Source organism: Microcebus murinus, chromosome 2, assembly GCF_040939455.1.
Source record: "Microcebus murinus isolate Inina chromosome 2, M.murinus_Inina_mat1.0, whole genome shotgun sequence".
NCBI classification, from domain to species: Eukaryota; Metazoa; Chordata; class Mammalia; order Primates; family Cheirogaleidae; genus Microcebus; species Microcebus murinus.
Window position 1 is genome coordinate 19,926,198 of NC_134105.1, and position 16,155 is coordinate 19,942,352.

The following is a 16,155-nucleotide window of genomic DNA, read 5'->3' on the forward strand; positions in this document are numbered from 1 at the left end:
CTCTGTCTCTGTCTCTCTCTCTCTCTCTCTCTGTGTCTCTGTCTGTCCTGCCCCTTCCATGAGTGGGAATAGGGTGCTGGGAATATCCTTTGCTCATAGCTGGAGCCCCAGCTGAACTCTGACACTCAGGCGCATGTCACTAGGTGTTTGTAAGAGGGACACCTCCTACTTCCGGAGCCCCATAGACTGATATGCCCCACTTGAGGACTTTGCTTCCTGGGGCCTCCCCTGTGTCTGGCAGCCCCGTCCCCTGGTCCAGCCAGAGGGATGGAGAGGAGCTTCTCCTCCCTAGGCCCCGTGCCTGTGCTGTGGTCCTGCACCAAACTGAACGAGGCATTTGTCCTGTTTATTGCTGATGTGACCTGGTGGCCTCCCCACTCCCGTTCAACTCAGGGCCCTTTATTTCCATGTTCCAGCCTTTAATCATCTCCTGCGACATGCTCGCTGGGCTTTGTTATAATTAACCACTTTCCTTCCTCAGGCTTTGCCAAAACTGAGACAGCTAATTAATTTCTGGCCACGTGCCATTCCCATTAAGTGGTGGGCAGGGTGCAGCTTGCAGCCCTTACTGCCCAGCTGGGCTTGTTTTGCCTTTCGGGAGAGCAGCCACTCTGTCTGCAAACAGAGGGAGCCCCAGCTGGACCCGGCTGGCTGGCTGGCGGTCGCTTTATTTAAGCTGCTTGTTCCCCAGCAGTGGGCAGAGCATTTGTGATCGCTGCTGTAGCTGTGCCTCCGTTTCCTCATTTGTGAAACAAAGGTATTGAACTTGACATCCAGAGAGAAGATAGGGTGGTGGTTAGGAATGTGGGTTCTGGAGTCCAAGGAACCTAAGCCCTGCTACCCCTAGGTGTGGGCCTTTTGGTGAGTCACTTTACCCCTCTGAGCCTCGACATTCCACATCTGTAAAATGGGGATAATAGTCTTACTTCCTGTGGTGGTTGGGCAGATTCATTGGGATAATGAATACACATCTGCTACTTAGCAGGGAAATTGCCACCACATATAAGTGTTCCTAAATACTCTCACCAGCCACCTTTCCTTTTAGTGCTAACATTCTATATTCCTGATGGAAAAAGACCTTCTGGTGGGAGAGCTGGGGACTGGAGCAGTTTTAACAAAGACATTGCCTCTGTTTTAGGCAAGATGGTTAACCCTTCTATTAGTTCCTAGGGCTGCTATGACAACTTACCATAAACTGGGCCACTTAAAACAACAGAAGTTTATTCTGTCACAGTTCAGGAGGCCAGAAGTCTGAAGTCAAGGTCTCGGCAGGGCCATGCTGCTTCCGAAGGGTCTAGGGAAGAATCCTTTGCCTGGCTTCTAAGGTTGCTGGCAATCTTTGGCATCCCTTGGCTTATAGCTACATCTCTCAGTTTTTCCCTCTATCTTCACATGGCCATGTTCCCTGTGTGTGTGTGTGTCCATGTGTCTTCTTCTTTTTTTATTTTATTTTATTTTTTTAAGACAGGTTTTTGACTCTGTCGCTTGGGCTAGAGTGCAGTGGTGCCATCGTAGCTCACTGCAACCTCAACCTCCTGGGCTCAAGTGATCCTCCAGCCTTAGCCTCCCGAGTAGCTGGGACTACAGGCATGTGCCACTATGCCTGGCTAATTTTTCTATGTTTTGTAGAGATGGGGGTCTCACTATCTTGCTCAGGCTGGTCTCAAACTCCTTAGCCTCCCAAAGTGCTGGGATTATAGGCATGAGCCATTGTGCCCAGCTTCCTCTCCTCTTCTTATAAGGATACCAGTCATGTTGGGATTAGGGCCCACTCCAATCTAGCATGACCTTATCCTAACTAGTTATATCTGCAAAGACCCTATTTCCAAATAAAGGCACATTCTGAGGTTCCAGGTGGACTTGTAATTGGGGGCACAGTGTTCAATTCAGTGTACCCTCCAAGGCTCACTTTCCTACCCTGAAAAGTGAGGATAATAATAGCAGCGATTTCCCAGAGTGGTTGGACTGATTACATGAGATGATCCATGTAGATGTCATGGTGAAATCCAATAGCGTGTGTGAGACACAGGTAAGCCCTGAGCCAGGGGAGCTGCTGAGATGGAGGAGGTGGTGAAGATGATGGCTGTGATGGAGACACTTCCTTCCTTGGACCCATCCTACACTGGTTAATCACTGGACACCGGGACCTAGAACACAGACATCTGCCAAGAGCCTTGGCCTTGTCAGGAATTCTGAAGCCTTGGACAGAACCCCCTCTTTCTCTGGTCTGAGCCACCTTGAACCGCATCTGAGACTTAGCTCTTAGGAGGGCAGCTTCAGGAAGTGGAAGGAACCTGGTCTCCCTGAAGTCAGGAGAACCAGTTTTCTGTGTGACCTCATACGACAGTCACAACTCTCTTTCCCTCTCCAGGCCTCAGTTTCTCCATCTGTAAAGTGAGAGGGGAGATTTGAACTCGTTATTACTGAGCAGGGCCTCTTCCAGTGCTACAGTTCCAACACAGGGCTCTGTGTCCCACCCCAGTGGTGGCAGGTCACCAGGAGCCAGCAAAGAAGTTAGGCTCCTGGGACTCCAGGGGCTGCCTAGCAGGGGTCACTCTGGGTCAGTTTTCCTTGCCTGAATGAGAAGCCACTATGATATGAGTGCCAGGCAGTGTGCTAGGGACATCGCAGACATTACCTCATTCAGTATTCCCCACCCCCTCATGAGGCAGACAGGATCCTTATACCCAGGTCACAGAGGAGTAAAGTGAGGCTCAGAGAAGTGAGAACTGGTCCAAGGTCATGCAGTTAGTGGGAGGAAGAGCTGGGCTGCAGTCTCGGCGTGCCCCACGTCAGAGTCTGTGCTTCCCTCTGGGCTGCACCTTTACTGTGTCGTAACAGCTCTCCACGGCTGCCAGACAGATGACCACAGACTTGAGGGCTTGACAAATCCATTCTGTCATAGTCCTGCAGGCCAGAAGTTCAAAATTAAGGTGCCAGCAGGGCTGTGCTCCCTCTGAAGCCTCTTGGGCAGAATATTTCCTTCTCTTCCAGCGTCCGGTGGCTCCAGGTGTTCCTTAGCTCGTGGATGCATCGCTGCAATCTCTGCCTCTGTCCTTACACGGCCTTCCCTTGTCTCTGTGTGTCTCTTACAGAGACACTTATCGCTGGAGTCAGGGCCCACCTGGATAACCCAGGGTGATCTCATCTCCGAATCCTTAACTTAATTACATCTGGAAATGATTTTATAGTGTTTGAACATGTTATAGTGAGCAGCTGTTATTTTTGAGAGCTCAGAAAGCATCTAGGAATCAAACGAATTCTAAACGCGCCAGCGAGCCACACTGGATTTGGTCTGGGACCAGTCGAGTTTTGATCTAGGACGAAGCTGTTTTGTTCAGTTCGGTTCCTGAGGTGCCATCTGGTCGGTCAGACTTTGCGTGGCTGTTCTGACCTTGTTGCTATGGTTGTTGTCATTGTTTCTGATTTTAGGTTTCTTGCCCCTACTTTACACTTATGGGCTGTGGTGCATAAGTGAGGGGGAGGAAAAAAACCCTCAGTTTAGTTAGAAACAAATGAGCTACCTGGGCTAAATGATCTGAGCGAACGTTTGCTCTGGCCCTGGGCAGAGCTGAGTCACTTCGGATTCAGGGCAAACAGGGCCAGGCCCAGGCATCCTTCTGGGGATCCGGGTTGGTCCAGGTTGAGGGTGGGAGAAGGTTGGAAGGAAAAGAGGGAGGAAGGAAGGATGAAAGGAGGGAGGAAGGGCGAAAGAGGTGCCCAGGTTTGATCTCTTTAATCTGTGGCTGGTTCCTTTCAAGGGTTGGGGCACCTTGACACCTTCCTCCAGTAAAGCTGTGTCTCCTCTGTTCCTGGCCCTGTGCTGGGTGCTGGGACAGTGTGCAGGATGCCCTCGCCCAGTGTGGCGGACAGCCCCACTGGCACTTACTCGTTCTGCACATGTGCTTGGAGCACCTTCTCTGTGCTGGGCTCTGCCGGACATTCTAGGCTTATGGGGATGAGCAAGATGAATGCGACCCCTGCCCTCAGGAGCTGATATTTCAATTGTCAAAGAGAGTATGTGAAGGGCACACAGAGTACTTTGGATCCACAGGAGAGCAGCAAAAACAGAAGTCAAGAGGGAGGCACTGGGATCTGGGGGAAGAGCTCTGGGTTTGAATCCTCACTCGGCCTCTTTCTGACTCTGCAACTTTGGGCAAGTTCCTTTTACTGCTCTCTATAAATTGGGACTAATAAGTACTGTGTGTCCCATACGGCTGCTGTGAGGATTAAATATTATAATATAAAATGCTTATCCCTGTGCTTGGCACATAGTAAGTGTCCAAAAAATATTTATTATCAATTAAAAAACAAAAAACAAGTGGCTCATGCCTGTAGTGCCAGCACTTTGGGAGGCCAAGGAGTTTAAGGTTGCAGTGAGCTATGTTTGTGCCACTGCACTCCAGCCTGGGCAACCTAGTGAGACTGTCTCTTAAACAAAACAAAAACAAAAAACCCCACAGGTGTAAAGAGTACATAAATCATGCCAGAGAAAGACCTGGCATAGTTATTGTCTATAAATACTGGCTGCCACCTCCTTGTGACCACAGGTGTACGTTTTGTTCTGAATTGACCTCTCCTCTTTGCCCACTGGGCCCCATATTCGTGCATGTGACATTGTTATGATGTTTATAAGTCTGTTCCTTCCTGACCCCACCTGGGCTGTGAGCAGATTGTCTCCAAATCCCTGAACCATAGCAGGGTTGAGGAATGTGTAGAAAAGAGATGAATGCTATGGGGCAGGCCCAGTTTGCTCCTGGCCTCCAGACTGGGCCCCTCACCGTGACCCAGGTTTGACAGGTGCAGGTGGCAAGGAGGGCAGGGGAAAGAGGGCACAGACCCAAGTGGTTACAAGCTTGGGCTCTGCAAACCAGATAGATCTAAGTTTGAATCTTGTCACTGTCACTTCTTAGCTGTATGTCTTTGAGTGAGCCATCTAGCTTAGCTCATCTGCAGAATGAAGATAGTGTTAACACTCAAGATTTGCAGCGAGGATGAAATGAAATCATGCATTCCCTGCTTTTGGCATAGTGCCTGGCACATAAAGAGAAAAGACGCTCAGAGAATATGGCTTAAAGAAAACAAACAACCCACCCAAAGCTGTCGAACCAGTCCTACTGATGCCTTGTACAAAGGAAGGAATGTACTAACCTTCCTCTGGGCACCGGGCATTAAGATGTCAGCTACTTTGATCAACTGCTCTGGGTTTGCCTGGGAAGAAAATCCTTCCTCGGGGCTGACTTGTCAGTCTGCACTAGGGTATTCAGCCAAGAATCCCAGCTCTCCAGGGGCCTGGGAACGTGTGCGGATTGCATGTGCAAGTTACACACGATCTCCATCAAACTGAAAGAAAATTAACAGGGGTGGTGACAATCTTCTTGCTACGGGGCTTGTTTAACAGAACGGTTTAGGGCTCTAAAACAAACATGCTCGGCTGCTCGGTGCTTGGTGTGGAGAGAGCTTTGCTTATGGTTGGAGCAAGTTCCCTGGCAGTTGCATAATTCAAGATGAGCTAATAGGGATTTGGACTTAGAGAAAAAGCAAAGGGTTTCCCAGAGGCATCTCAGAGCAATAGAGGTGCAGCCAGAGCTTTACCGTCCTCACCCCCTGGGTTGGATCCAATCAGTGATGATTAAATTCTACGAGGAAAAAGCAGAAAAATATCAGGAAGAACAAACCAAAAGGGCTGCCAGTTCCTGACTAATGCTGGCCTGTAAACGGGACGCTTCCGCGTGTGTCTGCTCCTGCAAGGCATCAGTGCACTGACGTTCCCAACAAGGTTCCAAAACGAGAAGTGATTTGTTCAAGATCACTCAGCTGTGTGTGCTGAGGAGCCAAGATCGGGATGGCTCTAAAGGATCCCCTCACCCCGCTCTCAAGCTTAGAAAATAAACACAGTGACAGCTCTCAATTACCCACTTCTTTTTTTTTATTGTGGCAAAATATACACAACATAAGCAAATGCCATTTTAACCATTTGGAAGGATGCAGTTCGGTGCCGTTAAGGATGTTCACATTGGCGTGCAGCCATCACCACCATCCATGTCCAGAACTTACTTCGTCTTTCCAAACTGAAACTCCCTACCCATTAATCACTGACTCCCATCCTCCCCAGCCCCCAGCCCGCGGTAACCCCAGGCTTTCTGCCTCTACCAATCTGACTACTCTAGGTACCTCATGTAAGTGGAATCTCACAGTATTTGTCTTTTTACTTAGCATAATGTCCTCAAGGGTCATCAATGTTGTAGCATGTGTCAGAATTTCCTTCTTTTTTGAGACAGAGTCTCTCTCTGTCACCTGGGCTAGAGTGCTGTGGTGTCATCATACCTCACTGCAACCTCAAACTCCTGGGCTGAAGCGATCCTTCTGTCTCAGCCTCCCAATTAGCTGGGACTACAAGCATGCACCACCATGCCCGGATAATTTCTATTTTTAGTAGAGACAGGGTCTCACTCTTGCCCAGGGTGGTCTCAAACTCCTGACCTCAAGCAATCCTTCAGCCTCGGCTTCCCAGATTGCTAGTAGTACAGGTGTAAGCCACCATGCCTAGCCGGAATTTCCTTCTTTTATAAGGCTGAATAATATTTCATTGTATGTCTAGACTACATTTTGCATACCCAGTCATCATTTGATGGATGCTTGGTTTGCTTCCACCTTTTAGTTATTATGAATAATGCTGCCATGAACATGGGTGTACAGATATCTCCTTAAGACCCTGCTTTAGGCCGGGCGTGGTGGCTCACGCCTGTAATCCTAGCTCTCTGGGAGGCCGAGACGGGTGGATTGCTCAAGGTCAGGAGTTCGAAACCAGCCTGAGCAAGAGTGAGACCTCGTCTCTACTATAACTAGAAAGAAATTAATTGGCCAACTAACATATATATAGAAAAAATTAGCCGGGCATGGTGGCACATGCCTGTAGTCCCAGCTCTTCGGGAGGCTGAGGCAGGAGGATCGCTTGAGCCCAGGAGTTTGAGGTTGTTGTGAGCTAGGCTGACGCCACGGCACTCACTCTAGCCTGGGTAACAAGTGAGACTCTGTCTCAAAAAAAAAAAAAAAAAAAAAAAAAAAAGACCCTGCTTTAAATTCTTTGGGTATCTATAATACCCAGAAGAGGAATTGCTAGATTGTATAGCATTTCTTTTTTTTTTTTCTGAGACGATGTCTAGCTCTGTTGCCCAGGCTAGAGTGCTGTGGCATCACCATAACTCACAGCAACCTCAAACTCCTGGGCTCAAGAGATCCTCCTGCCTCACATTACTGAGTAACCCAGACTACAGGTGCATGCCACCATGCCCAGCTAATTTTTAATTTTTTTTGTATAGACAGCATTTTGCTATATTACGCAGGCTGGTCTTGAACTCCTGGCCTCAAGCGTTCCTCCCTCTTAAGCCTCCCAAAGTGCTAGGATTACAGGAGTGAACTGTCACTCAGGCTTGCAGATGGCTGCCTTCTCACTGTGTCCTCACATGCTGGGGGTTGGGAGGAGGGAGAGAGCAAGCTCTCTGGGGCCTCTTTATAAGCTACTAATCCCACCATGAGGGCCCCACCCTCACAACCTCGTCTAATCCTAGTTATCTCCCAAAGGCTGCGTTGTGTTTATTCAGAGGTGGCATATCACACAGAGCCTGTTTGCCATTTCTGCCCTAAGGACAGCTCAGGGGTGCCAGGACGAGGGTGGCCCTGGCACAAACGGACATGGGTCCAGTCCAATGTAGGTCCCAGGTGCAAAGGCTGGAGAACCAGGATCCCGAGGCCCACGTGAACCAGATGAGGCTCAAACCACACCTGCTATTGGGAGGAACAGTCTTTGTTGACACAGATACTAGAAGAATAACAAAGAAGAGGCTGGGCACAGTGGCTGACACCTGTAATCCCAGCACTTTGGGGGGCCAAGGCAGGGGAATCACTTGAGGCCAGGAGTTCAAGACCAGCCTGGGCACCATAGTGAGACCCCATCTCTACAAAAACTTAAAAAAAAAAAAAAAAACAGCACAGAGTGGTGGCACGCACTTATAATCCCAGCTATTCAGGAGGCTGAGGTGGGAGGATTGCTCGACCCCAGGAGTTGCAGTGAGCTATAATTCTGCCATTGAGTGTCTAAAAAAAAGAAAGAAAGAAAAGAAGAAGAAGAGAAAAACAACCAAGCATTGTGTTTGGGGTCATCATATGTAAACTACAGAATAAAGCAAAACCAGTTATTCTTTTTTTTTTTTTTTTTGAGACAGAGTCTCACTTTGTTGCCCAGGCTAGAGTGAGTGCTGTGGCGTCAGCTTAGCTCACAACAACCTCAAACTCCTGGGCTCAAGCAATCCTTCTGCCTCAGCCTCCCGAGTAGCTGGGACTATAGGCATGCGCCACCATGCCTGGATAATTTTTTCTGTATATATATATATTAGTTGGCCAATTAATTTCTTTCTATTTATAGTAGAGACGGGGTCTCGCTCTTGCTCAGGCTGGTCTCAAACTCCTGACCTTGAGCGATCCTCCCGCCTTGGCCTCCCAGAGTGCTAGGATTACAGGCGTGAGCCACCGCGCCCGGCCAAAACCAGTTATTCTTTTAAAAAATATAGCAGTAAGGGGAGCCCCACCACAATCACATTGGGAGTTAGGACTTCCACATATGAGTTTGGAGGGACACGATTTAGGCCACAGCGCACCCCTCAGAGCAGTCATCGTTGACCTCCCAGTCTAAGCCAGGGTCCCTTCACAGACCCCCCTGTCACTCCCACTGGGTGGTAGCCATCAGTGTACCCTGTTCTTACCCTTCGTGGCAGAACAGTAATAGCAGGTAACTGTACAGTAATTAGCATAGCAGTTTGCTCAGTGTCTGCCCCTCCCTAAGGCCATAAATGTGAAGAGCCCAGACTGTCATCATTACTCTGATAGCCCTTTCTCCATGCCCGGCACCGATCAGGTGTTCAGTTAACACATGTTAGATGAGTGAACAAACCTCAGTTTACATCAAGTTCACATTCTTGACTTTTTCACTATGAGAGGTGGAGGAGAAAGGAAGGTAACAAGTGCTGAGGGCCAGTAGAGCAAAGGGGTTACCAGGTGTCAGCTCTGGACTGCCTGAGTTAAGTGCCAGCTCTGCCCCTGACAAGTCCTATGACCATGGGTAAGTCACTTCTCTTGTGCCTCAGTTTACCTTCTCTGAGAGATGTGAACACATATTTGGATGATGAGAAACAGTTGGAAGAGGAGTAACAACAGGGGTGAGGTGTGGGCAGGAGCAGGAGAGTAACTGTCTACAGAGGAAGCAATGAGACCTTAGGCGCACGCACCCTTGTGCCCTGCCCCGCCAGGTGCCTGTCCCTCCACTCTGCAGGGAAGCAAAGTTTCCCCCACCTAGAGAATTAACCTACAGGAACTCTGGATTCAGGGCCAGCAGAAACAGAAAGGGTCAGAGCAATATACCAAATGGAAAATGCGAGACCCCCCAGGCTCTTTCTCCAGCTCTGCCAACAGAATATTGATGGCCACCAGTGTGCAACCAGGCAAGAGATGGGAGGATTCTTTTCTGAAGGCCCCAGAGAAGAAACCCGCAGACGCTGATACTTACACGTCCTCCAGGGTAACAGCCAGGTCATCGCTTGGTTCCCCTACAGTGAAGCCCGCCAGTGGACAGGGCCCCTACACTGATGCGTGTGCGCGCACACACATACACACATGCGCACACACATACACGCAGAGCTGCCAGTTAGTTGTTTTGTGCTTCACTGAAAGATCAACCTTTAGTCCTGTATCACCAGGTATTCAAAGCAAGTCTCCAGGATAAAAGAGGGAGGTCAAAGCAGACAAATAAACAAGAATATCTGAAGCAAATAGACAACGTGGAGAGCAGAAGAAAATACAAAACAAAAATTATTAGTATCCTCAGAAAGGTAAGAGAAGATACTGTAAGTAAGATGCTATATGTGCTACATAAAAAAAGAATAATAAAAGAAGAAGAAAGGGCACTGGGAAAAATAAAATGTGAGAGTCAAAATAAAAAGTCAACAATAGAAGGGTTGAGAGGTAATGAAAAGGAAATTTCCCAGAGGGTGTAACAAAAAGACAATGGAAGAAAATTAGAGGATCAATCAAAGAGGCCCGGTATCTGACTAACGGATTTTCAAGGGATCCCAGAGAAAGCAGAGGGGAGGAAATCATCAAAGAAATGACGTGAGAACATTTTATACAGAAGGACATGAATCTTCAGCCTGAGAGGGCCCAATACAAACGAAAAAAAGCCACCCTAAATCACATCACAAAATGTCAGCCTACCAGGGATAAAGAAGATCCTGAAAGTTTTAGGGGTAGAGAGGACAGATCACAAATAAATCATCAGGAGTCAGAATGGCTTCGGATGCTTCAGTGGCAACTGAAAGCTAGAAGATGAGGGAATCATGCCTTCAAAATTCTGATGGAAAATTACTCCCATCAGAAGTACATATACAGTGAAAGAAATCAGGAGAGAGAATAGAATAAAGACACTTTCAGGCTGGGAATGATGGCTCTCACCTATAATCCCAGCACTTTGGGAGGCTGAGGTAGGAGGATCCTTTGAGGCCAGGAGTTTGAGACCAGCCTGGGCAACATAGCAAGACCTTGTCTCTACAAAAAATTTTAAAAAATTAGCTGGGTGTGGTGGCACATACCTGTAGTCCCAGCTATCGGGAGGCTGAGGTGGGGGGGATCGCTTGAGTGCAGGAGTTTGAGGTTGCAGTGAGCTATGATGATGCCACTGCACTCCAGCCTGGGTGATGGTGAGAGAGAGGGAAAAAAAAGACATTTTCAGACAGGCAAAGGTATAAAAATTTTATCTCCTACATAAAAGTCAGGAAGTGACTAGAGTATATGCTCCACCAAAATGGAGGCATAAACCAAGATAAATAAAGGGAGACATGCAAGCCAGGAAACAGGTGCTCTAACAGAAGGGGATAGGACAAGCTGGTTCAGAAGGAGCCAGTCCCAGATGGAAAGGGGAGGACAAGGGGTCCAGCTAGATCACTAGGAAAACAGAAGGAACGAATAGATTATTTGGTTGCATGGAGTAGGCATCTTACAGGTTTGCTGGCATGTTTGAGGAGACTTAGTTATATGTACACAGAACTGAGCAAATGGAAAAAATAGAGGCAATTATTATCTCCAGGAAGATAAAAATCTGCACTAAAAAATAAATGTAATTATATAGTATGTTATTTGGCTCAGCAGTGGTAAATATATACAAGGTCATAAGAATGTAAATCCTGAGCTGGGCATGGTGGCACACACCTGTAGTCCCAGTTACTCGGGAGGCAGAGGTGGGAGGATCGCTTGAGCCCAGGAGTTCCAGGCTGTAGTACGCTATTACGCTCCTGTGAATAGCTACTGCAGTTCAGCCTGGCCAACACTGCGAGACCCCATCTCTAAAACAAACAAACAAGTATATTGGGAGGGTGGAGAGAGGAAGTCACTACTGAAGGGCCTGGTGACACAGCAGGGAACACAGTGGACCAAGTCCTCTGCCTTCAGGGAGCTTGCAGGGACGAGAGAGCCAAATGGACAGAGAAGAACATAAATAGGAGTCAGGCAGGGCTTTGTGCCGTAATGAAAAATGCAGCAGCTGAAGGAGACAGAGATACTTCGGGCAGGGAGGGCGTCTCTGAGGAGGAGACGTTGGACTACAGTCCCGAATGAAGCAAAGGAGCACGCTGTGCAAAATCTGGGGGACGAAGGTTCCAAGCAGAGGGAGCAGCAAGTCCAGAGGCCCTGAGGTGGGGAGGTGGGCGTGGGCTTGGCATGTCCGGGGTCAGCCAAGAGCCGGCGTGTGGCCGGGCACCGCACTCTGGGGGCAGTGCTGGGAGCTGAAGTCCCAGAGGCGTCGGGGCAGCCTGTGGAACATAGAACTTTGGGGAGTCACGGGGGGTTGAGAGCAGGAGAGGGGCATGATTTGGCTTGGGGCTGGAGGAGCGAGACTGAGGGGCCGGCAGGACAGGGTGTGGCTGCATCGGGGACAGAGGCCTGCGAGGAGAGGAGCTGTGGGCTCCGCCCGGCAGATAGTCATCGCCTGGACGAGCACCGGTGGCTTCACCCACTTCCCAGCATCCCAGCCCCCTCTGGGAATGGAAGGATCCTTCGCAAATCAAAATAGCAGGCAAAGAACAGCCTCTAATTGTTCTGCGTAAGAGCAGAGAAATTAGACGAGTCAGCTGTGGGGTTGAGCCCGCCTCCCACACAGCTGGGATCCGCACCGCTGAAGACACTTCCTGAGACTTGCAGTTCTGCTGTCTCCCAGCAAAACTTTTTGCTTCTCCAGCCCCAGAGCAAATGACAGCTATTTGGGAGGGAGTAGGACAGATGCTGCCCTGGAGGACAATGAGTGAGTCAATGTTTTTTTTTTTTTTTTTAGACAGAGTCTTACTCTGTCACCCAGGCTAGAGTGCTGTGGCGTCAGCCTAGCTCACAGCAACCTCCAACTTCTGGGCTCAAGCGATCCTCCTGCTTCAGCCTCCGAGGTAGCGGGACTACAGGCATGTGTCACCATGTCCGGCTAATTTTTTCTATATATTTTTAGTTGGCCAATTAATTTCTTTCAATTTTTAGTAGAGACGGGGTCTCGCTCTTACTCAGGCTAGTTTTGAACTTATGAGCTTGACCGATCCTCCTGCCTCGGCCTCCCAGAGTGCTAGGATCACAGGTATGAGCCACTGTGCCCGGCCTCAAATTTTTTTTTTAAGCCCCTAAAATCAGTCACCTTCTAAAGGAACAGCCTTAGCTGATGTGAGTTTGTTTGGTCATGCAAACATTGAGTGGCCTCTTCTTAGGTGCCCTGGGCTGAGCCCAGTACCAGGGGAAGTCTAAAGGACTGGAGGCGCAGAGCGTGGGGCCGCGCTGGGGGTAGAGTGGGGCGAGGGCACCAGGAGGCAGGGTGTTTCAGTTCTCGCCCCGGCTCTGCCACTGTCGCTGTATCACCTTGGATGGGGTCGTGCTGCCTTTCTTGGCTTCAACCCCCCCGTGTCCCCAGTGTGGGCTTTAGGCTACACAGTGATTCTCAAAGTTTAGAGTTCATTAGGATCACCTGGGGTAGGAGGTGCTTGTTACAGATGAAGATACAGGCCCCAGGTGCAGAGATTTAGCAGATCTGAGACGGGGTCCAGGAGTCTGCATTTCTCGCAGGCTCTTCCGGTAATTCTGAAGGCAGACCTTGGGCCACACTTTAATACAACCGCTTCCCCCCAATCTGTCAGGGCCTCCCTGCTCTGGAATTTGAGCAGTCACTGAGTGACATGATGCAACCCTTCTCTGGGTTTCACCGATCATTCCAGGGGCATTAAAGAAGTGTCGTGTACCTCTGCCTCAGGGGGTCTGTGTGTTGTCTGTGACGACTGCGCTGCACCAGGACGGCGTGTTTCAGTGTGTGTGATCTCCCCCAGGCCACCTGGCACCAGGCCCTGGTACAGAAGGCGCCATGGCCATAAATGTTGCCCAAACAAGGTGCCAGCTGCAGTGTGGACAGCTGTCGCAGCATAGAGCATGGAAGGATGGTAGAGGTGTCGGGTGCAGAGTGTGGCTGCGGACAGCTGGCTTGGACCCCTGGGTTCATGTGCTGGATTGCATGTTTGGCACTGGCACCTGCTTCCCTTCCCCATGCCACTCTGGGTGGGGAGGGGGATGCACCGTGGCTTCTTCAGAGAGGGGTGAGGCCAGTTGCATGGAGATAGGAAGGTCTGGATGGGACCACAGGAAGGACTGGGAGCCCTGGTCTACCATGGAGGATGCCCCAGATGCCTAAGGCCCCAGCCAGTCTGCTAGGCAGTGTCCCTTCCTCAGAGCTGGCCAATCATATTTCCAGAAAGCCAGCCCAGTGGCAGAAGCTAGAGCAGTCACTCTGGTCTAGCCCCCAGCTCTATTCTTCATATATGAAGAATAATAACAGCTTTCACATCCTGAGTGCTTACCATGCATCTGACTCAGGGCCATGTGCTATCTTATCTCTTTAAATTGTCACAATCATCCTGGGAAGTTGGTACAAATAATCACCCCTCTTTTTATAGTTGTGGATGCTGAGGCTTAGAGAGTTGAAGTTACTAACCCAGAGTCACTCAGCTAATAAATAGTAGAGATAGGATTAGAACTTAGATCGATTTTCCTCTAGAGCTCAATTTTATCTTTAATTATATTAAAGCTTAGTGCTTCTCAGAAAATAAGGATTTTTCATAAAATACCTTCTGCCAAACTCACCCACAGGCAGAGAAATCCCTTTGCATCTGTTGTGGAAGGAGTGATGCTGCATCAGATAGTTTAGGGTTCGAGTCCCACCTCTTCCCCTGACCTTTTGTGTGACCTTGGGCAAGTCACTTTATTTCCCTGAGTCTCATATGAAACTGAAATCTGTGAAGTGGGATCAACTATACATGCGCTTCCTTCTAAGGTACACTAAGATGAAGACGGCCACCAACATCTACATCTTCAACCTGGCCTTGGCCGACGCACTGGCCACCAGCACGCTGCCCTTCCAGAGTGCCAAGTACTTGATGGAGACGTGGCCCTTTGGCGAACTGCTCTGCAAGGCCGTGCTCTCCATCGACTACTACAATATGTTCACCAGCATCTTCACGCTCACCATGATGAGTGTCGACCGCTACATCGCCGTGTGCCACCCTGTCAAGGCCCTGGACTTCCGCACACCCGCCAAGGCCAAGCTGATCAACATCTGCATCTGGGTCCTAGCCTCGGGTGTTGGTGTGCCCATCATGGTCATGGCAGTGACCCGTCCCCGGGGTGAGTGAGCAAGCTGTGGCACAGGCCACTGACCACAGGAGGCAGCACGTGGGCCTCTGTGGGCTTGTCGGGCACTTACTAGGGTGTGTGTAGGTGGCTCACGAGTGGAGGTGTGGATTGCTAATCAATGAAAGTGTGACAGCTGGGCAGTCCGAGTGTGGAAGGTCAGCCAATGGGAATGTAATTGGTGACTGTGTGAGGATGAATGACAGGTCAGTGGTCCTGAGGGTTGCTGGCCAAAGGGAATGTATGCATTTATGAATGGGATTATGGATGGCTAGTCCATGTGCATGCAGGCAACAGTACCGGAATGTGTTGTGGATGACTGACCTATGGGGAGATGGATGGATGGCCAGTGGGGTGAGAGTATCACTGGCCAGGGAGCAGTGGCGGCCACAGGATCTGCAGTCCCATCCCAAACTTCCTTTCACCCTAATTTGAAAACCATTGGCCCAGATGACCAAAGCAAGGCCTAGAGAATGGCCCACAGAGAATGACAGAAGGGTGTATTTCCTGAGAGTACAATGACAATTATTATAGCAACTGCCTATATTAGGATAGCTGTTGTAACGCACAGTCTCCAAAGCTCAGGGGCTTAACAGCAGAATTTTACCCCTCACTCACATCACAATCCAGTGTAAGAGGAGCACAGTCACTCAGGAACCCAGGTTCCTACCGATGGTTTCTGAATCTCCCACTGCCAGCATGTGGCCACAGATGAGTATGGAGAGGGAGGGGGGAGAAAGCACAACTACTTTAAGTGTTATGGCCCATCCCTTCCTAGTGAGAGCTGGTCACATGGCTCCACCGTGATGGGAGGAAGTGGGAAAAGTAGTCTAGAAGGGTACCAAAGACGCTAGTAACTTATCACCTCTCTGAGCCACATTATATCATGGGGTATTGAGAAGGTTAAAAGAGGTTATGTGTGTAAAATACTGAGAACAAGGCCTGACTCATTGCCAAGGCCCAATAAATAGCAGCTGTTAGGTGATTAAGCCTGTGACATAGACAAGGCAGGGACTCCTACCTCCATTTGACTGTAGGAAAACAGAGAATCAGAGAGGTCAGGTGGTTTACTTAGGGTCACACAGCCAGGCATTTGGTGGGATTTGGCCTATGACTCAAGGTTCCTGCCCCCAAATCCTGACCTCCTTGAGAAGAGGTTTGCAGAGGGTCAGCGCTATGGGTGGGGAGGGGAACAGGCTTGATGAGAGGCTTCTTGGTCACCCTTGACTCTCACAAGGGCAGAGCTCCCAGTGCCCGTATACAGCCTCTGAGCAGTTGGCCTTGACTCAGCAGCAGGGCCCCCTCTTCGCTGTCAGCCTGCAGTTTACGGGCTATTAACTGCAGCCCTGCTGGGGGCTGGACCAGATGGGCCTCCTCACTCCACACGCTCTCACACGCACAGAC

The 16,155-nt window shown here is 49.6% G+C and overlaps 1 protein-coding gene across 1 annotated transcript in view; it reads left to right on the forward strand.

Annotated features, from left to right (window-relative positions):
• Positions 1-16,155, forward strand: part of OPRD1 (opioid receptor delta 1) — a 33,265-nt gene that overhangs the window by 13,832 nt on the left and 3,278 nt on the right. The window contains exon 2 of the mRNA XM_012750835.2: positions 14,396-14,745. Coding sequence (XP_012606289.1) covers positions 14,396-14,745 — 350 coding nt within the window. The remainder of the gene's footprint in view (positions 1-14,395; positions 14,746-16,155) is intronic.